At 47.4% G+C, this 22,386-nt stretch overlaps 1 protein-coding gene across 3 annotated transcripts in view; it reads left to right on the forward strand.

Annotated features, from left to right (window-relative positions):
• Positions 1–22,386, forward strand: part of ntrk2a (neurotrophic tyrosine kinase, receptor, type 2a) — a 358,867-nt gene that overhangs the window by 223,175 nt on the left and 113,306 nt on the right. For all 3 annotated transcript variants that reach the window (XM_072516690.1, XM_072516692.1, XM_072516693.1), the window contains exon 12: positions 18,899–19,087. In XM_072516690.1, the coding sequence (XP_072372791.1) occupies positions 18,899–19,087 (189 nt within the window). The remainder of the gene's footprint in view (positions 1–18,898; positions 19,088–22,386) is intronic.

Raw genomic sequence — 22,386 nt, forward strand, 5'->3', positions numbered from 1 at the left:
AGAACAGGGGATCCACATTCATGAGCGATGAGCTGCATCAGCTCCTAATCAGCAGGAGTATAGCGTCCAGCAGGACGACCAGCTACAACTCCCGGGGAAACGGCCAAGTAGAACGGGAGAATGGGACGGTTTGGAGGGCTGTCCAGCTGGCCCTACGGTCCAGGAACCTCCCAGCCTCTCGCTGGCAGGAGGTCCTCCCTGACGCTCTGCACTCCATCCGGTCACTATTGTGCACCGCCACTAATAACACACCCCACGAACGTGTTTTTACCTTCCCCAGGAAGTCCACATCCGGGGTGTCGTTCCCGACTTGGCTCGCTGCTCCAGGACCAGTCCTTCTCCGTAGGCACGTCCGACTCCACAAAGCGGACCCCTTGGTGGACAGGGTTCACCTGCTCCACGCCAACCCTCAATATGCCTACGTTGAGTTCCCCGATGGCCACCAAGATACTGTCTCACTCAGGGACCTGGCACCGTCAGGTTCCACCCCAACACACACCCCCACCAATGCGCCCCCCACCCCCCCCCATCAGGCCCCCCCCTTTTCCGCACAAGAGGACGAAGAGGACTTCTGCACGCTCCCGGAGTTCCCCGATGACTGGCCAGCATCAGCACCGCCATTGTTGCCACCTCCACCACCGCCAGCACCGACTTCGCCGCCACCGTTACGCCCCTCCCCACGAAGCAACAAAGCACTGAACCGGCTGAACCTTTGACGGTCTCTGGACCGTCAACATGGACTTTTCTTTCCCTGCCACTGTACATAATTGCATTCATTGTATATAGTTTCACGTCACCCCCGCCGGACTCATTTTTAACAGGGGGTGAATGTGGTGAACCACTGTAATAGGAGATGTAAGGTAGGACCTGCACGACAGGTTCGCCGGTAGCTCCTGCCGGCTGGCTCCGCCCACGGAGAACTGTATAAATATGCATGACCTCCAGTGCCCTGCCATTTCGCCAGCTGCAGCAGGAGGCCACGCATCTGACTGCAATAAAGCCATAGTTGTACCCACCTTTCGTCTTTGTGCAATTGATCGTGCATCGATCAGCTTGTAGCATTGATTTGATGTCAGTGGTGCCTGTTTGGAGCTCAGTGTTCCAGCTCACACAGTCAAACACAAGTCCTGCAATAGGAAGGAATCCCCACTAACATTATTTAAAGAGATCATCAGCTCTTTACAGATTAGTTGCGCCGATTCAGCCACTATTTGTTGCTTTGTCTGGTTGTTTTAAATTACAATAGTCTCGAGGAAGTGGTGTGGTTTGTGTCCAAAGACATTTTGCTGACTTCATGGCTTTTGGACGATTTGGAGTATTACGTGCAGTTCTGGAGCGAAATTCTCCCTAAGCGGCGCGATGTCCGCCGACCGGCGGCAAAAACGGCGCAAATCAGTCCGGCATCGCGCCGCCCCAAAGGTGCGGAATCCTCCGCCCCTTGACCGGCCGAGTCCTAACCTTGAGGGGCTAGGCCCGCGCCGGATTGATTTCCGCCCCGCCAGCTGGCGGAAGCGCCCCGCCAGCTGGCGCGGAAATGACATTGCCGGGCGGCGCATGCGCGGGAGCGTTAGCGGCCACTCACGGCATCCCCGCGCATGTGCTGTGGAGGGAGTCTCTTCCGCCTCCGCCATGGTGGAGACCGTGGCGAAGGCGGAAGGAAAAGAGTGCCCCCACAGCACAGGCCCGCCCGCGGATCGGTGGGTCCCGATTGCGGGCCAGGCCACCGTGGGGGCACCCCCCAGGGCCAGATCGCCCCCCCCAGGACCCCGCAGCCCGCCCGCGCCGCCTTGTCCCGCCGGTAAGGTAGGTGGTTTAATCCACGCCGGCGGGACAGACATTCTAGCAGCGGGACTTCGGCCCATTCGGGCCGGAGAATCGCGGGGGGGGGGGGCGCCAACCAGTGCTGCGCGATTCCCGCCCCTGCCGAATCTCCGGTGCCGGAGAATTTGGCAACCGGCGGGGGCGGAATTCACGCCAGCCCCCGGCAATCCTGCGACCGGTGGGGGGTCGGAGAATCTCACCCCTGGTCACCACATTATCAGAAGGACGTGGAAGCTTTGCAGAAAGTGAAAAGAAGGCTGACTGATCTTGAGGAGAGGTTGAATAAACTAGGATTTTTTCCACTGGAAAGACGGAGGCTGAGGGGAGACCTGATAGAGGTTGACAAAATTATGAGAGGCATGGACAGGGTGGATAGTCAGAGGCTTTTTCCAAGGGTGGAAGTTTCAATTACAAAGGGGCACGGATTCAAGGTGAGAGGGGGAAAGTTCAAGGGAGATTTTCACACAGAGAGTGGTGGGTGCCTGGAACGTGCTGCCAGAGGATGTGGTGGAGCAGGCACATTAGCGACATTTAACTGGCACCTGGATTGATACATGAATAGGGAGGAAATAGAGGGAAATGGACCGAGTAAGGGCAGAAGATTTTGGGATTGGTTCTCCGTTTTGGAGACTAATTCCCCACGCCATCGTGAAAACTGTGGTCTTTTACGCCAGGAAAACTGGCATCAAAAGGCCACAGATTCCTCCTTTTGCTGGGGGCTAGCAGGCAGCTGTCGTAGAGCTCGCAGCTCCAGCTGCCGATTCGGCCCCCAGCACTTCCGGGTCAGAGGCCGTGCATGTGCACAGCAGCGGCCTGCAGCGGCCACGCCGTGCTCCATGGCGAATTCAGCCCGCGGACCTGGACCACCAAAGTAATGCCCCGCATCGGCCGCTCTCGCGGCCCGGACCGCCCGCATACATTACCCCCTGCCCCGAATGAAGCCCCCTCCTGCCCACCAATCGGCCCTCTCCCGACTGTGGCAGCCCCAGACTGAGTCCGCAGCCGCCACGCAAGGGTCCCAGACGGTGTGAGCACATGTAAGCCACGCCGTCGGGAATTCGGCCGGTCGGCAATGGAGCATCACGAGCCGGGCCTCAGGCAATGGCCTGAGGCGGTGGATACTCAAGGAGTACGCCGATTTTCAGTGGGCTGAGAATTGAAAAACCGCTGCCACTCCCAATTTTGGCGCCAAAACGGATTCCCCGCCCCATCGCCGAATGCGATTTCGACGTCGTGGAGCAGAGAATCCAGCCCTTTGTTTTTAGTGAGGGCACCATGATTGGCACAGGCTTGGAAAGCCCAAGGGCCTGAACCTGTGCTGTACTTTTCTTTATTCTTTGTTCTTTTTGCAAAAAACAATTGCATCCAGACATGGGTGCAGAGGTTGTTATTCCTCTTGGAGAACAGCATGACTGGGAGGATGAACTGGTGCCATGCAGAGCAGGACAAGCCTGTTTCCAACTGGTTGGAAGTTGTTGGCTTCAATTGTGTACAACCTTCTCCTGTAAAAGAGTCAGTGTGTGGTGCAATCTGTTTGGGTGATATGGCTGTCATGGTTGAAAAGCTGACAATGTTTGCAAGTTTAGAGATATAGCTGTGAGACTTGCAGAATTGCTAAATGTGTGAGGATGTGGTGAAGCTGTGAATATTAGGTAAGTCTTCTGATTCATAGAGATTGTTGTTCGGTGAGCAATTGGTATGTGTTAAGTTCAGCAGAGTCTGAGGCTACTGGTGCAGTTGCTGGGATTTGGCATTTGAAGGTGCATTCACTGATGTTGACCAGAGGTATGAGCTTATTGAACACCTGACAGCACTGCATTCAGGTCCTCAGGGTTTGAATCCTGACATTGACCACCTTAACCATTTTCTCGCACTGCCTTTTGATGGTGTGTCTGGAGGGCATCCTGATCCCCTGCAGAATCAGGACATCTTTCCTTCTGACCGCCAGCTCCCCTCGGCCTCTGGTGCCGCCTCCAAAGTCTTGAAGCTCAATCTGTTCCAATTTGTGCCATTCTTCGCTGTTTCCCAGGTCAGATTCTCATCTTGAGCGACATTCAGCAGCTGCTGCTGCCACACTGCAGCTCCCCTTTAAGCTGTACTGCCGCCTGAACTGGTGCTAGGCACTCCCAGTATGCCTCTTCATTGATACATCCAGCCAATCACCAATGTGATTAATCATTAAAAAGAGTAGGCAGTATGAATTTAACCTCCTTTGTATTTTTTTGATTTTTAGTTTACAAAATTATGGACACTTGTCGGGAAACAAAGTTTTCTAATTACTACAATAATGGGCTGGATTTAAAGGCCTTGTCACGCCTGACCTGGTTTCGGGACAAAGCCGTTGAACACTGCGACAGGCCTCTTGCGAGATTCAGTCGCTTGAAACGTCTCGCTAGATTAAATGGAATCACACGAGACGTCACGATCTGGATCTAGCTCTCACTGGGCGAGATTCAGATATGAATAATTAAATGAATATGCATTCGCTGGATTCTCGCGGTGCCCAGGGTTCACAGGCCGTACCTGGGAGGCCTCGTCAAGATACAATTTAGTACTGGTCACAAAAATGTGGACCAGTCGTAATGGCACCTGGGGAGGGTGAGGGGGGGGGGGTCGCCCAGGCATTGGAAATGCCCAGGTGGTCAGGGATTGAGCAGGGTGGCACCCTGACACTCACTCTGGCACACTGACACCTTGGCACTGCCAGACAGGTGCCTTGCCACTGCCACCCAGCACACAGGCAGTGACACACTGGCACTGCCAAGATGTTTGGCTGGCACTGCCAGGCTAGAAGGGGCACTGCCATGGTGCCATGCTAGCTGTGCTAAAGTCCCAGGTTGGTACTGCCAAGGTTGGGGCCTAAGGGGAGCCATGCCCAAGAAGGGGGTGTCTGAAGAGTTGGGGGGGGGGTGAACGGCGGGTGTGAAGGGGCCTCCAGAAGATTGGGGTGGTGAAGGGTGGAGGTCCTGGAAGGAGGGAATGAAAGGAGGCCCTCAGTGACCACATAGAAGGATGTCCTCACTTGGGGAGTGTGAGGTAATACCCTGTGTGCAGGGGGGACATTACCCATTGCTGGGGTGAAAATGAAAAATAAGAATCGCTTATTGTCACAAGTAGGCTTCAAATGAAGTTCCTGTGAAAAGCCCCTAGTCGCCACATTCCGGCGCCTGTTGGGGGAGGCTGGTACGGGAATTGAACCGTGCTGCTGGCCTGCCTTGGTCTGCATTCAAAGCCAGCGATTTAGCCCTGGTGTAGCTTGGGTCAGATGGGGGGAGGGCAAGGGATAACATTCTTTAATGGTGTACAATAGTGACTCCAACTGTCCCTATTTCCCAGTGGTGTCACCCCTCTCTCCCCAGTACCCTCTCAGTGATCCTCTATCTGCTTAACCCTCCGTGCTCTACCGTTACGTCAAGGTGTGTCCCAGGATGCACATCAGGAGTGGGGGCAACCTGCTGCTTACTGTGTTCCATGGCCTTTGATGCCCCTGTGGCCGCCCTCTGAAGGATTTAGAGTCAGAGGACCCTGTCCCATTTGGCGGTGGCACATGCCTTGCCGTGCCACCCTGTTCCACATGCTGAGCCCGAGATGCGCCATTGTCAGAGGGGGTGAACTCTGGCGAGGTGGTGACCATGCTTGTCACCCCATGGTGAGGCTCCGGGTCACCTCCAGCACTCCCTCCTTCCAATCAGTGCCCATAGAGCCCTGCGTGTCACCTCGGGATGGAGGGCCAACTGGATTGAGCTCTGGATGCCTCTGCATCACCTAGTTATGCCAGCCCTGGCGGCTCGCCAATGTTTGCACCATGGTGTCAATGCCCTCAGCGATGCACCTCTGTGAGCGGGCCATGCTCTGCAGTGCCTCGCCTATGTCCACCTGTATCTGGGACATGGTGCACAGCTACTGGGACATTCTCTGCAGCACCTCTGAAAGGTCCACCAGCGTCAAGGACACTCCCCCAGCGACTCAGACATGCCGTCGAGGCGCTCAGCCATGGTATTCACTGACTGAGCTATGCCTTGGACATCACCGCTCATTGTGCTGACCTCGTGCTCCAGGCTCTCCTCTGCGGTTGCCACCCAAGCAGTGCTGGCCTCGGTGCCACACATTGCTGGTGCAATCTCCTGCCCCCGTAGCCTTTGGGACTCCTCCAATCGGTTATGGACCCACTGGGGTGTCTCTGACATTCACCTCTAAATCTCACGGCTTCACCCCATCAGTTCTGGGATAGCCTGGTCCAGAGGCTCAGCATCTGACTGGATCTCAGCTAGGTGCTGGGATCCATCAGACCTCCGACTGCTGCCTCCTCTGGATGTTCCTGCCTCCATCTGATGTGCATCTGGGAATGTGTGACGCTCGCCAGATCATTCCCCAGAATCTTGTCCATGACTTTCGCTCACTGAGGTGTGTGTCTCTGCGCTGGTGGAGGGTGGGGCGACAGCCATGGTGCATCAATGGTGTCATCCTCGGAGCTCTCCTTGGATGGTGGGGAGGTGGCATGCCGGATGGACCGGTACCATCTGATGGGGATCCTGCGGGAGAATGTGGTCAGTAGGAGGGAAGGATCATCATGCTGGCAGGAACAACTCACGTGTAACAGGTCATCTGCTGGGTGGGGGCCGATGGATACTCACCTCTGTGGAGCAGGCCATGCTCGATATCGGTGTCCGATCTTTCCTTGGCCACCCATGACCTCCAGAGTCCGTTCGACATTCGGGGTGAGGACCCTGAGGCACGGCAGCGCACCGCCCATCTGGACCCTGTCCCACCTGTTGTGAGCCAACTTCTCCTTCTGGAACACAGAGGGAGCATTGTGAGCCACACGCTTCATGCATTGTGGGGGTGGGAGGGGAGTGGGTGTGGCGTCATGGCGGGGTAGGCAGATGGACCACTGCTGGGCAAGGGTGGGGTGTGCTGGTGGGTTTAAGGATGTGCTGGCGCACACCACGGTCTTGTGCTAGATGGGCTAGCAGGGTCATCAGGTGGGGGGGTAGCAGGTGGGACCAGTGCCAGGGGGCCGATGCCAACTCACCTGTGCAGCCTGGTGGAGGTCGTTGAGCTTCTTGCAGCACTGGGTGCCGTTCCTCCTGGTGATACTCTCTGAGCTGATGGCTGCTGTCACTGCCTCTCAGGCAGCACTGGCTGACCTGTGGTTGATTCCTCTGGGGAACAGGGTGACCCATCTGGACTCCACCACGTCCATCAGTCTAGCCAGCTCGGCATCTCCGAATTGTAGAGCTGGTCTGTGCGGTGTAAAGGCTGCGTGCTGTCTGTGGTTTGCTCTGCAGGATCGGTTTAACTGCTGCTCCCCTTCATTAGTGGCAAGCGAATCAGCTGATGGGACAGGCATTTATGGCGTGAAGCCTGTGGGGCTTCAATAAGTGCCCTAATTAATTTTAGATACTCGTGACGGCCTTGCCGGATCGGCCATGGGGAAACACACGGCGATTCCCGCTCGCTACCACACAATTCAGTTTGATCACGTCCTTAGAAGTGCCTTAAGTGTGGGTGAAACGTGGTCTGGATCTCACCCAAAAAGCCGACAGGAAACACCCCACCAAACTCACCCAAAATGACACTTTGAAATTGAACCAAACCATCACTTTCAGTGACCAAAAAACAATTGTGTGTAATTTAGGAGAAGCTTAACCATCTTTCGCTGGTCACATTAAAAAAAAAGCTTTTCTGGCTAAAATAGTTTTATAGTGGTGATGGGTTGGGATGGGAGTGGGATAAAGTTTATAGATATCGTCATTGATCATAAGAATATTGCCTTGAAATGACGCTGTGCATTATTAACTTCCAAGAAAGTAATGTGTTTAGACACAATCACTTGATTTTACAAGAGAAATTAAATTATAAAAATAAGTATACATTGAATTAGCAGACAAAGTAATGCCATATCAATGTGCTAAATGTTTATACACCGACTTGGCACAACATAATATCGGGGGTCATTACTGTGTACACCACATCAAGTACAACATTTGTGCTGAATGGTATTTTACCTTCAGAAAACCTGCAAGTTGTGGTGAAACCTGTTCATGTTCAGTGTCCGCTCCATTACAGTTGCACTATTGTTTCTGAGTGGGTCTGGGACCTTCCCATGATGTGTGCGTCAGTGCTGCTTGAAGCTTTAATGAACAGCTCCTGCAGCATGATGTGGATGTCTGACCAAAATCTCGTGGTTTATTTTTTCGGAACATGCACCATTCTTTATTTCTGTCTCTGCTTTTTAAAAATTGAACTTTAAATTGTATAACTTAAGATGCCAGTAAAAAATGAGGTCAGATCTTCTCACACTCTTGAAACTCTTTGAGCTAAATCTTCCTTATCTATCTCATAATAAGACTAACATGGGATTTATAATCTGCCAGTTGTAATCTTGTCATATTGAAGTTATGAAGATAGAAATGTATCTTGAAATGCAGAAAGTGCAAATGTTAAGACTATTTCCACAATCTCACTTTTCCAACCCAGGAAGCACAGAATTGGCCTCGCAGTTCTTTCAATGGCTATGCCGATGAAGTGAATCCGCTGTATATCATGGGAAGGTCTTGTGTTACCACTATCAATATTCCGGGGATGAGGAAGGGGAGAATTTACACCTGATCAGTATTTAGGGACCGCTGCTGGAAAGGCATACATGACATCAGGAGGGTACAGGTGTTTGTCATAGTCAAATGACATGTTGATAGTCAGCCTAGACTCATTTGTGAGGGAGGACAAGTGCAGGAAGGCACCACGGGCTGCTCGATCCGAGGAACTGCAGCACAAGGCCTTGTGGAGAGGAGGACAAACACTGAACTGTAGAAATGGGGAGGGAAGATGTTCTTGGAAGCTAGTGAAATGTGAAGCAGCATATTGGGAAAGAAAATCAATATTGGGTGACAATGAGTGATTGTTCATTCTGACTTTGACTAACAATTAGGTGGCCCTATTTAATCAGAATGACACAGCACTTATACACTCTTTCAGAAATTAGCATTTGATTTAAGCTAGACAATTCCTGGTAATCAATGTAATACATTTTTGGTAAACTATTATTAATGCATTTTCAAAATTGCTTTCTGCTAAATGCCATTACGTTCTTTGAAATCAGCTGTTTGCTAAGTAGCTGTCTCAGAACCATCAAAAAACAAAAATAACCTTGAGTCCATCCCGCAACAATACATAAATAGCATTTCCCGGGTTGAAGGTTTCAGAGATGTGTTGCAACGCTGAACAGAATTTTTCAACTTAGGGTTCAAGATGGGCGACAGAGGACAGACAGAGTCAAAAGGCACTTCTAATTTGGGACATTTGCCCTTGGTGACATTATTGTTCTCCAGGTGTCTGATCAGTTGATTCAGAGCTTGTAAATGTGATCAGTGCTAGATTACCAGACATCCATTGTATCCCAACAGAACACCAGGACATACGAACCAATAACAAACACTAAAATGTTGACCCTCAAACCATTGGCACTATCTTGAACAGAATACCAGAATACTTCTAAAACTAAACTAGCATCAAATACATTTTGAAATGTGCTGATGAAAATCTGCTCCTGACCATAGGCCCACCCTCCCAGGGAGACAGGCATTTGGAGAATTGCGTGTAACAATACCATTTGGTCCAAAATTGCTCTGCAATTATAGACCCATACCTGCTTAATTGCGAACTGAAAAGGCTGTTGCAGAAAATAAGGGGTAGATGAAGATGTCAGCAGTGATGAGAAGTGTCACATTTTTAATTCCAAATAGAGCTGGACTTAAAATTATGAAAATTGTATCATAATCCCACAAAGTCAAATTTAGTTTAGTTTTGGTTATAAATTTACATGAATGGTGATCTTAACTGAGCTAATGATCCAAAATACCTGTACATAAAAGGATTGCATAATCAACTTGACATACTAGAAAATTACAATTACATTATTCCTGTTCTTTAGTGACTTTAGCAGAATTTTTTTTAAAAACTATTCACTATGAATAGAATTGCCTATGTCAGTTTAAAGCAGTTGGTATCTGCAGCCCCGGGCGCTTTGCCTGTGAGCAAAGATGGCTGCTCATCTCCCCGCCTCTCCGCAGAAGCCTTTCCTCCAGGTTCACGCTTTTCAAAAGGAGTACTAATCGGCACTAGCGTGAACACTTGCTGGGCAGGCTGACGAGTGACGGCAGGCCATTGGATACGGGGTGGCTCCTGTTAATTGTATGGAAATAGGGCTTAAGTGGTGATAATTGGTTTCACGCCACACTACGGTGAGATCCCAATTTCACCTTCAGGAGCATTGCAAACTGTTTGGCGCATGGTGTGGTTCGCCCGCCTCTCCCACTATTCACTGGCCTTGTTTCGCTCGAGCGATAGTGCAACAAAGGCCAGAGAATCGCGCCCCCTGTTGGTTATGACACCTCAAATGAATATTCAAGGTCCAGATTCTCCGTTTCTGAGGCTAAGTGCAGAGGATCTGTGGTGTTTTACGTGGAAAAAATCGGCGTATCCCCTCACCGATCCTGCGACCGGTGAGGGGCTAGCAGCCATGTCGCGTTAAGCTCCCGGCCTCCACGAAATAAATGGCTGGAGAATGGCCAGGTCCGTGGCCGCACATGGGCACGGCGATGACCGGCAGCGTTCACACTGTAAAACATGGCGCCAGCCGTGTGCGGACCCGACCTGCCAGATAATGCCTCCCTGGCCACCCGCACATGTCCCCCCAGCCCTCATGGAACCCCCCCCGGCTGGTAGCACGGCTCCCACCCGACGATGGCGGCTCTGGACACAGTCCGCAGCAGCCACGCCGGGTTCCTGCATGGCTGAGACCGTAAGTGAACAACGCCATCGGGAACTCGGCCCATTGGGGGCGGAATATCGGGGAAGAGCCATCAGGTGATGTGCTGAGGCCGTTGCAACGGCGTGCGGTACGCGCCACGATGACACTGTTTCGGAGGGGCGATGCAAAGGAAACCTGCGTCAAACAGGTGCCGCCCCCAATTTCGGCGTCAAAAGAGATTCTCAGCCCGATCGCCGATTACAAAATCGGCGTCGGGGAACAGAGAATACCGCCCTAAGTATTTTCATACTATGATGAGGGTTTCTGCCTCTATCTGCCTTTCGGGCAGTGAGTTCTAGACTCTCAACTTCCTCTGGACGAAAAACAAAGTACTCCACAATTCTCCCTAATCCTTCTACCAATTACTTTAAAACCATTTCCCATGGTAATGGAAACAGGCCCTACCCAGCCTATCTATCTAGGCCCTTCTTTTTCATTATATACATCTCAATTCTATCTCCACTCAGCCTCTTTTGTTCCAAAGAAAACAAACCCAACCTATCTAATATATCCTCACAGCTAAAATGATTTAGTCCTGGCAGCACCTTTGTAAATTAACACTGAACCCTCTCGAGTGTTATCGTATCCTTCCTATAATGCAGTGACTAGAACTGTCTGGAGTATACTAACTGGAGTCTAACTAGTGTTTTATACAGTTCCACCACAGCCTCCCAGATATTCTGTTCTAGGTTTCAGCCAATTAAATAAAGTAATCTGGATGGCTTCATGACCACCTTTCCACCTTGTCCTGCTCATTTGGCAGCGTGGTCGCACAGTGGTTAGCACTGTTACTTCACAGTGTCAGGGACCCGGGTTCGATTCTCGGCTTGGGTCACTGTCTGTGCAGAGTCTAAACGTTTTCCTCGTGTCTGCGTAAGTTTCCTCCGGGTGCTCCGGTTTCCTCCCAAAAGTCCCGAAAGACGTGCTTATTAGGTGAATTGGACATTTTGAATTCTCCCTCAGAGTACCCGAACAGGCGCCAGGGTGTGGCGACGAGGACATTTTCACAGTAACTTCATTGCAGTGTTAATGTAAGCCTACTTGTGACACTAATAAAGATTATTATTATTCAGGGATCTGTGGACACGTACATCAATGTCTGTTCCTCTACACTTCTCAGGACCTTTTCATTCATTGTACATTTTTATGTCTGCTTTGTCTTCCCCAAATCCATTACCTACAGTTCTCTAGATTGAATTCCAGTTGCCATTTTTCTGCCCACCTGTCCAGTCCATTGATATTTTCTTGCATTTTAAGCTTTCTTCCTAACTATCAACCAATTTTTGAATCATCTGCAAATTCTTTTATCATGCCTTATGCATTTAAATTTAATTGACATACATCATGAACTACACGAGATCTAGTGCCGAGCCCTGTGGAACCCCACTGGAAGCAGCTGCAAGAGATATCCACCAACCATTACCCTTTGCTTCTGAGCCAATTTTGGATCCAACTTGTCACTTAGATCCCATAGCCATTAATTTTCTGACCAGTATGCTATTATGGGACTTTATCAAAAGCCTTTCGAAAATCTTCGGTCAGGATTTTCTGCCCGTTCATGCTGGCGGGATCTTACAGTCCTGCCATGGGTTTCACGGCAGCGAGGGGTGCATTCAATGGGAAACTCCATTGACACTGCCGCAACCAGAAGATCCTGCCGTCAGTCACTGGCAAGCCGCCCTCTGCCACTGCAGAACATACTGCGGTGGGGGAGAAAATTCCTGCTCTTGTAGAAACATGCAATGTGCTACCCTCATCAACGTCCTCCAAAGATTCATCAAGTTAGTCAACCCTTACCATAAATCCGTGCTGATTGTCCTTGATTAATGTGTGCCTTTCTAAATGACAATTTATGCTGACTTTCAGAATTTTCCCAATAACTTATTCACTACCCAAGTTAGGTTGACTGGCCTGTAATTATTCACTCTGTCACTCCCTCCAGTTTAAAATAACTGGGGAATGTTTTCAGTCCTATTGATAACCAGACAAGATTCAAAAACTGACGGCCAAAACCTCTGCTATTTCTTCCCTTGTTTCCTTCAGCAGCCACAATTCGTCAATTCTTTTCATGTACTAAATGATCTGTTTGAGCTGCACGCAGAAAAATACTTTTCACTATACCTCGGTGCACGTGACAACAAACAAATCCAAATCAGAGCCTGATGATTTATCCACTTTCAAGGACACCTTAGTATTTCCTCCCTCACTACGTTTATCACATCCTGATGCTCCTTAACCACAATATCTTCTCTTGTGAAACCAGATGCGTGAGTATTCATTAAGAACCAGGGCCATATCTTCCATTTGCATTTAAAAGTTACCTTACAAGTTATAGAGCAGGATTTGCTGCACAACCCGGCAGGTGTTTTGCCCTGACAGGAGACGGCCTGACGTTGGTCAGCGACAGGATCTTCCGGTCCCGCCGTTGTCAATGGGGTTTCCCGTTGAATGCACCCCTCACCGCCATGAAACCTTGTGCCATCAGCAGGACTGGAAGATCCCGCCGGCATGTCCAGGCAGAAAGTTCCGGCCATAGTCTCTAATTGGTCCATTTCTTTCCTTAGTTATCCCTTTGCTTTTCATGTATTTTCTAAAATATTTGTGGGTTTCCTTATTTTTACCTGCTAATGTTTATTTCATGCTCAGTCTTTCCCTTTTTAATTCCCCCTTCACTTTGTATATTCATATCAACTAAGCTTTCTGCAATATTGAGCCACTGACGTCTGTCTGTGACCTTTTTTTTGCCTCCTCCTACTCTATTTGCTCTTTGACATCCAGTCAAGTTTAGTTTTGCAGGGACTACCTTTTACTTTGTGGGAACATATTGTTCTCAACATACTTGAAACCTCTTTATCTTCTCCTTGAATGCTTCCATTGCTCACTCACTGATTTACCTTCAAGCAGTTGTTCCCAGTCCACTTTTTCCAAATCGCATCTCAGCTTAGTAAAATTAGCCTTTCTCTCGTCTAAAATTGAACTCTCCGACTATTTTTACCTTTCCCATAACTACTCTCAATCCAGCTGAATTATGATTGTTGCCACTAAAATGTTCTCTCACGTATACACCTTGCACCTGGTCAGATCCATTTTCTAACGGTAAGTCCAGAACTGCCCACTCGTGTATGGCTTGCTACATACTGACAAAATAAATGATCTTGAAAGCATTTTAATAATTCTGCTTTCTCAATACCTTTTACACAGAATGTATCCCAGTTAATATTAGGGTTGATGAAAGCCCCTACTATTTATGCCCATATTGTTGCCGCACTTCCCAGTATGCTGATATATTTGCTCTTATATGGCCTTCTGACACTTTAGGAATCTATAGTTCCTTCCAGCAGTGTGATTGCTACATTTTGTTCCTCAGTTCAACACATATACGGTCTCATTTGATTCCTTGTCATGCATACCATCCCTCCTCACAGCTGTAATTGCTTCTTTGACCAATATTGTGACCTCTCCTCCCCCTTTTTCTCCCCTTCTCTATCCTGTCCGATAACCCTGTAACCAAGAATAATAAGCTGCCAATCCTGCCCTTCGTAAGCTCTATTTTAGCAATAGCAATCATTTCTAAAGCCCTCTCACCAGCCACCCATTCAGCTGCACTATCTCTTATTTCTGCATGCACTATGCATAACATCAGGAGTAATCTAGAGATGATTAACCTTGACGCTTGCTTTTTAATTTTGTTCCGAGCTTCCTAGAATCTGCCCATAGGACCTCATCTCTCTTTCTGCCTGTACCATTGGAACAATTTGGACCATGGCTGCTGGCTGTTCACCTAGCCCTCTCAGACATCCTTGACCCTGGCACTGGGGAGGCAACACAATATTGTGTCTTTTTTCCTTATCATTGAATCTCCTATCACTATTATTTTCCTGACTCTTCTTCTCCATTATTATTTGAGAAATTGCTCTTTAGCAGGAGGAGCAATGTTGACAGGAGAACTTCGATCCTGCAGAATGTAATGTGTCCTTCATTTGATGTTGAAACAAGTTATTTTAACCATTTATAAGTCAATTATAAGATCATTCTCAGAGTGACAAGGATGAACTGGTACTTAAAGCTCCATGAAACACTCATGGAACTGAACCTGTTTTCACTATTATAAGCTTCCAGCAAGATTGATTATGTAAACAAAATAGTTACATGGTAACAGTGACAGCACTTCAGAAATATTTCAATGGTCATAAAAAGCTCTGCCGTGTATTTTTTTCAGTTGTTCTTGGGGTGTGGGCATTGGTGGAAAGACCAACATTTGTTGCCCATCCCTAATTGCCCTTGAGCAGGTGGCAGTAAGCTACCTTCTTGAACTTCTGCAGTCCATGTGGTGTAGGCACAACAATGGTGCAGCTGGGAAGGGAGTTCCAGGAATTTGACCCAGCGACAGTAAAGGAACAGCGGCATAGTTCCAAGTCAGGCTGGTATGTGTCTTGGAGGGGAACTTGCAGGTGATTGTATCCCAATGCATCTGTTGCTCTTGTCCTTCGAGACGGTAGAAGTCACGGATTTGGAAGGTGTAGCTAAAGGAGTCTTTGGCAAGTTGTTGCAGTGCATCTTTGGAGATGGAACAGAGGTATAGAAGAATTGGTAAGATATTAACATTTTATGTTCTTTAAAAGCATTTTATTTAACATTGTGCGCCCAGAACTAGAAAACATGAGTATGAGGCTTGATGGACCAACTGCCCTTTCCCTGCCCACCAATTATTTTTGATGCAGTATTAATTAATGATCTCATAGTAAAGGCACCTTTAGGCAACAGTGACCATAATGTGATGGAATTTCACATTCAAATTGAGGGTGAGAAAGTGGGTCTAAGACTATTGTCCTAAGCTTAATTAAAGGCAATTACAAGGATATGAAGACAGGTTAAAACGTAGGATGGTAGCGAAGCAGTGGCAGACATTTAAGTAAATATTTTAGAACTTTCAACAATGATATAGGGCTGCATTCTCCGTTTCTGCGGCTAAGTGCCGAAGCTGGCGTGAAACCTGTGGCGTTTAACTACCGGCAAATCGGCGCAAACCCCTCACCGACTCCGGTACCGGTGAGGGGCTACCACTGGCACCACGTGAAATGCACATGGATCACTCTGGAAATGGCCATGGAATGGCCGGGTCCTGGGTCACGCATGCGCACAGCTGACAACCTGCACTGGTCGCACCGTACAACATGGCGCTGGCAGTGCGCGACCCCAACCTGTCATCCGTGACCCCACAGCCCACCCCCTGGCCATTCCCCACCAGTCCCCCCAGCCCTTGCAGAAGCCCCCCGGCCAGTGGCACGTATCCCGGCCGAGGGTGGTGGCGCTTGACACAGTCCGCAGCCGCCACGCCGGGTTCCCACATGGTGGGACCACACATGGCCTGCACTGTCGGGAACTCGGCCCATTGGGACGGAGCATCACGGGTGGACCAACCGATGACGCGCTGACGGCATTGAAATGGCACATGGCGCGCATCACAATGACGCCAGTTTGGAGGGGTCGGAGTATGGTGGAGTGGCATTAAACCGGCACAGACCCCGGTGTCAACTCGGAAATCCATTCTCCGCCCGATCGGCAAACACAATTTTAGGCAACGGAGAATCCCACCAATGATCTATTGAGAAGGAAAAATCCATGAGAAAGAACTGAGGAAGATAAGGATCATACCAAATTGAAATAAAGATCACACAGCTGTCAGGATAGTGGACAGACTCCTCCGTGATGTTTTAGCCAGAAGCAAGATTGTTCATTGTGACTGATCCTAATCAATGGGCGAAGTTCAATGGGACAAAAACAGAGTCCTGTTTCGGGCAGGTTTAGTGGGGTGTTTCTTGGTGTGTGCAGAACTTTGCCGTTTTTTGGGTGCTTGACAGGGATCAGCCTGTCGAGGCTGCACTTGCATCATTTCCTGTACTGGCGAGCTGAGCTCACCAGTGCAGGAGGATGACTCGTAGATCAGGATGCCAATTTTAAATGTCGCCCCTATCTTTTGACCCTCGTTGGGATCCCACTGAGGCCTCTGGACCCCCCCACTGCATCCAACTTACCTTTTCCAGGATCCTCGAACACCCCTCACCCCACCTCCTATGTGCAAGGCCCTCCCGGCCCGACTCCTGGCATGGGCAACCTGGCATCTGGGCACCTTGACACTGCCAGCCTGGCACCCCAGCAGTTTTGGGGTGGCACTGCCAGGGTGCCCGGGTGGAGTGCCAAGATGTAAGGCTAGCGGTGCCCGGGTCACAGGAGTGCCAGGGCACCACCGTGTCCAGTGCCTGACCACCCATTGGTATCTAATGGCCTGGAAGACCCCCCTCCCCAGGTGCTGTTACACCTGGTCCTCGTTTGTGTGGACCAGTGCTAAAAGGTGCCCTGGTGAGGCCTCCCAGTTGCGGCCGTTAGTTCCCGGGCTCCAGGATAATCTGGCACAGATATATGTAAATAAGCTGAATGGCTAATAAAAATATGCTAATCTGGATCACTTCCAGTGAGGGGGGGGATGCAGATCGTGGTATCTCGTGATATTTTGTTGAATCTCACAAGACATTTCGAGCATTGCGAATCATTGCAAGAGCCCCCTCACAAGATTCAATGGCCTTGTCTCATCACCAAGTCGTACGTGACGAGGCAGGTAAATAGGGCCCCATGCTTTCATCAATAATGTTATAATGAATGGACTTGGAGCATTATTTCTGGGCCTTTTTTAAGTATGTGCCTTTTTATGGATGATGTTGTGTTGTTGGCAGGCTCCGCTGAACATTTAATGCATTTCACTAACCATCAATTTTGGTTTAAAGAGCAAATTGCTGAAAAAAATGTCAAAAATCTAAATCTTCAGTGATCTTTTTCCCCAAACACTGCATGAAATAAATCATACTCATATCTCTATTTTGAAATCTAACTCTAGAACGACAATGCATTTTTATGTGAAATATTGGGTGTTCTGGATCTGAAGACAAGCTTATGTTCCAATGCTCTCTCATTGTAATTACCTGTTACATGTCATAGGAGAGGCTGTCAGATTTCACAGGCAAACATATTGAATTCGAACATGTGATCCAAAACAGTGTAAAATTCTGAAATCTAATGGAATAAAAAGGAAATTAATCTTTAGTCATGTAAAGCTATGGCCACTTCAGGGGCTCAACGTAGCACTGTTTTAAGGTTGCCAGTTTTATTGTGTCTGGCAGCTTTTTTGAATTGGTTTCTGAGCTGGATAAATTGGCAGGTAGGGGAGTTGAGATTGTTCTGTGCAATATAAACACTATATACAGAACATGCTAATTATACAAAGTGTGTTTTCAATTCTTTTGGTGGAAAATGGCAGAGCTTAACCATTAATGGAATGCTGATACATTTCTCCAGAAAGTTAAACAGTGGCCCTGATTCTCTGGTCTCCAGATGGTCACATCCAAAAGTTACCCTGGAAGATGCACCCCTCAGAAATGCAATGATTCCATCGGGATTGCCCAGGAAGTTTAAAATTCCATTGGGCAATTCTCCTGCATCTGCTGCCGTCCGAAACTGAGTTAGAATCAGAGACTTCGGATGGTTCGGACTCACCGCCAGACGTTACACAGGGAAAGTTAGTTAAAACCAGTTCTAACTTCTGGGTGACTATATTACTGACCAACCCCCACCCCTGACTCCTCCCCATGATTCCATACTAAACACCAGACTCCATGCCAATAACCCCTGAGTACCCTCACAATACCCCGACTAATCCCAACCCCAACTACTCCCCAGACCCCGCAAATAACCTGCCCCATATCTACCTCCCGCAACTCTGACTAGGCCTCTACCCTTGGACTACCTTCACATCCCCCAGCAAACCCTCTGACCACCCAACTGTTTACCCATCCTCCAAAGCCTTATTCAACAACCCCCCCCCCCCCACCCCCCGCTTACCCTCTGACCGTCTGTCATCTAACCTCTACCCGCTCACCTACCCACCTGCCAGCCTACCTCGTGTCAAAAAGGGATATGGCTCGACTACCCTAGCACTCCTATACCATGAAGGAAGGACTCCCAAGCAGGTGCATTCCACATTTTTGAGGAGGCCCAGTTCGGAAGTCCAGGCGGGAAATGTGGTGCTCCGCTGCAAGGTAAGTGAATAGTCGCAATCCAACAGTGATGAGCACAGCTTTTCACCAAATCTACCATTGATTTCCTTCAAAATATCAGAGACTGATGATTTGATTGATCTATTTTTGTTATATTGATTCTGCTACTGAAGATTGCATTATGTATATACTTTTGATAAATTTGAACTATTCCTAGGACCCTCTTCAGTAATCAGCACTGATGATGATTCTGCCAGCCCATTGCATCATGTAACCAATGGCAGTAACACTCCATCCTCCTCAGAAGGTGGACCTGATGCAGTTATCATTGGAATGACAAAGATCCCTGTGATTGAAAACCCGCAGTACTTCAGGAATTCTCATGGTTTACTCAAACCTGACACTTGTGAGTATTAGTATTTCATTATGAGCACATTGCAAAGTGTAAATGTATGTAAAGCATGGTGTATGCATATACTGGTCAGAAGGTTCCACCAGGGCTGTGTTAGTTTTCCAGTGCAATTTGTCTGAAATCATCAAAATCAGCATAAAAGTTGCTTCAGTTTAGTCACTCACAAAATGCATTGAACACAATGGTCATGCCCCCGATCAATTGCAAAGTTCCACTCATTAGAAAGTCTTCGAGGAGGGGTGGTACGATGGCACAGTGGTTAGCACTGCTGCCTGCTGCGCTGAGGACCCGGGTTCGATCCCAGACCCGGGTCACTGTATGTGTGGATTCTCCCCGTGTCTGCGTGAGTTTCACATCCACAACCCAAAGATGTGCAGGTTAGGTAGATAGGCCACGCTAAATTGCCCCTTAGTTGGAAAAAAAATAATTGGGTACTCTAAATTTATATTTTAAAAAAAGAAAGTCCTTGAGGAGGCTCATAAAATTAAGCTGGTTCTTTTGGGTGCAAGGACATTTTTAATATGTAGTAAAAATATTAAAAGATTTTCACTCGAACAGTTTTTTATTTGCTAAGAATCTGACCACCAGTATAACTAGCAAATGGTTCTGGGTAGTTTTATAAAAGTCATTTTTAGCTATTTACAATATGATTACTCATAGGTCGTAAAAGCCACTCTAATTACAGATGCTATTTTGTTTTGTGACAAATCCATTTTTAGCTGTTTGAATAAACTGCACCAAGTTACCACAAGCTACAAAAGGGAATATTCTTAAAGAACAAAATAAAAGAAAGCATTCTAAAACACTGCCTGATTACATTGGTTTATGACAGATTCCTATGTTTAGCAATTTACAAATTAGTTTGAGCAGAAAACAGACACATCTCAAAGTGAGTGCACTTTTGAGCGTGATTTGTGCTTGAATCGTTGATTTTCTCATATGCGGAAATTCTCCATAAAAATGGCAAAACCTTATTGGTAAAAGATTAAATGGACTGCAGCTTTAACATAATTGGAAGTAACACAATGCCTGAAACCACGGTAACTTTAGATAATCAAAATAGGACCTTCTTAGTTAATTGTTTTGAACACCTCAGGGCCAATAATCCACTCCCTTTACAATACATCTCCATCATAATTCCAGTAGGACTCTGGTGGCAGAAACCGAAATTACATTGGATAACAGATACACCAGACCCTGAGCTTCCCTGGGAGTTAATGATGCAGATCTCCTTATACCACACTTTAAAGAGATTTTTTTTAAAAACGACTTGCATTGTGATGACACTTTTCACAACCATTGGCTATCACAAAGTGCTTTACAGCCAATTAAATACTTTTGAACTGCAGTCGCTGTTGCATTGTGGGAACACCGGCAGCCAATAAGCACACAGCAAACAGCACAAGGAGGTGCTGAGGGTTTTGGCCAAGGCTGGCATCATGACCGGTACAGGCTTGGAGGGCAGAAGGGCCTGTTCCTGTGCTGTATCATTCCTTGTTTAAACTTCCACAAACAACAATGTGATAATGACCAGATTGTCCTTTTTTGTGATTTTGATTGAGAGATATATTTTGGTCAGGAGACCGGGATGACTCCCCTGCTCTCCTTTGAAATAATGCAGCAGGATCTATTGGATTGGATTGGATTTGTTTATTGTCACGTGTACCGAGGTACAGTGAAAAGTATTTTTCTGCGAGTAGCTCACCAGATCATTAAGTACATGAAATTAAAAGGAAATAAAAGAAAATACATAATCGGGCTTAGAATTACGTTTTAAAAGATTAGAACGATTGTAAGTTAAGTAAAAAGTGGATTTGTTAGGGAGAGCTCGCAGAGAGTCGCCTCGCTCCAGCTCCATCTTATACATCTATCCAAGCAGACAGATGAGTGCTTGGCTTGGTGTCCCATCTGAGAGTTAGACCTCCAATAGTGCAGCACCCTCTCTTTACTGCACTGCAGTGTCAGCCTTGATGTTTGTGCTCATGCCCTGGAGTGGGTCTTGAATCCAGAAGTTTGTGACGCCAAGACAAGAGTGCCACGAGCGGAGCCATATCTGACTCCGTCGGAGTGAATGGTTACTTTCAGCATTGTATTTTTGGTTCAGTTGAAGTCAACAAATGGGATACGATGTAAAAACGACTGGCAATCTGCTATTGTTCAGCCGTTAAAATCAAATTTGAACTCTGGAGGGGGAAAATTGTTTGGAAGTGGCATTGCACAAACTTAGGCCGATACCCTGGGAGCAGACAGTGTCGCAACTGCCTCCCTGACTCACACGTTCCCTCATTGATATCATTGAAGAAACCAATGTGAGCTGCACATGTACTTGCCTACAGTACTATTTGCTCCTGGGGAACTAGCCTAATCTGTGTATTGACTTTTTACCCCTTTATCAGTGTTTATTCAGTACAGTGTGGGAAAGTGCAGGACAGAAAAGATAAAAGGATTTTAGCAACAGCTTTTATTATGTAATAACGTTTTATTGTGTTATAAAATGTGGCACACTATCAAATATGTCAAATTATATTTTAAGATTTTCTCTTTAATGCATTAAGCAGAAACATGTATGAAACAAATGCAAATTTTCTCACGGTCAGCAAGGATGCACATTTATGGCCTCAGCAAGCCATTTCAGTTCCTAAACATTTGTTATTTTAAAACATGCGTGTAATATAACTTTTGATTTCCATTAGGTCTGCCTCTAACACAATGTAATTATGACAGAACTTGAATTATTTAAATACAATTACACCAATAGTATAAGAGTTCTTTGAAAATGTCATACCTTAAGCCAGTTGCAAGCAGTAGGTGAGAATTAGCACCATCCACAGTTTAAAGGCCAGACAGAAGATTGGAAGCTATCTAATTATTCCCTGTTTTAATATGCCAATACAAATGAGCTCAGTTTGATAAATTTGCCTGTAAAGCATATGTAGACAGTTGCATATGGAGTAGTTATTGATGACGAGAAAATGAAGGGAATTTCAATAACACTGTAACTGCATTGCAGAAATGTCCAGCACAACTGCAATATTTTACACAAAATCAATTATCTCCATTAGCACAAAAAAATTCTTTACTGTTTTTCAGTAGACCCTGTTTTATTACTTTTCGCAGGAAGATTTTACCCCAAGTTTTGGAGGAGGTGAATAAATCTTCAAAGAATAGTGCCAACTACAGGGAAAAGCTTTAGTCAATATCAGGTCAATATTTTAAAAATCTGTCAGCAACAAATTGAGGGTAAAACCAACTCAGCTTTTAATTTCTTTAAAGTACATGATCTGGTAAATCAA

This window comes from Scyliorhinus torazame, chromosome 9, assembly GCF_047496885.1.
Source record: "Scyliorhinus torazame isolate Kashiwa2021f chromosome 9, sScyTor2.1, whole genome shotgun sequence".
NCBI classification, from domain to species: Eukaryota; Metazoa; Chordata; class Chondrichthyes; order Carcharhiniformes; family Scyliorhinidae; genus Scyliorhinus; species Scyliorhinus torazame.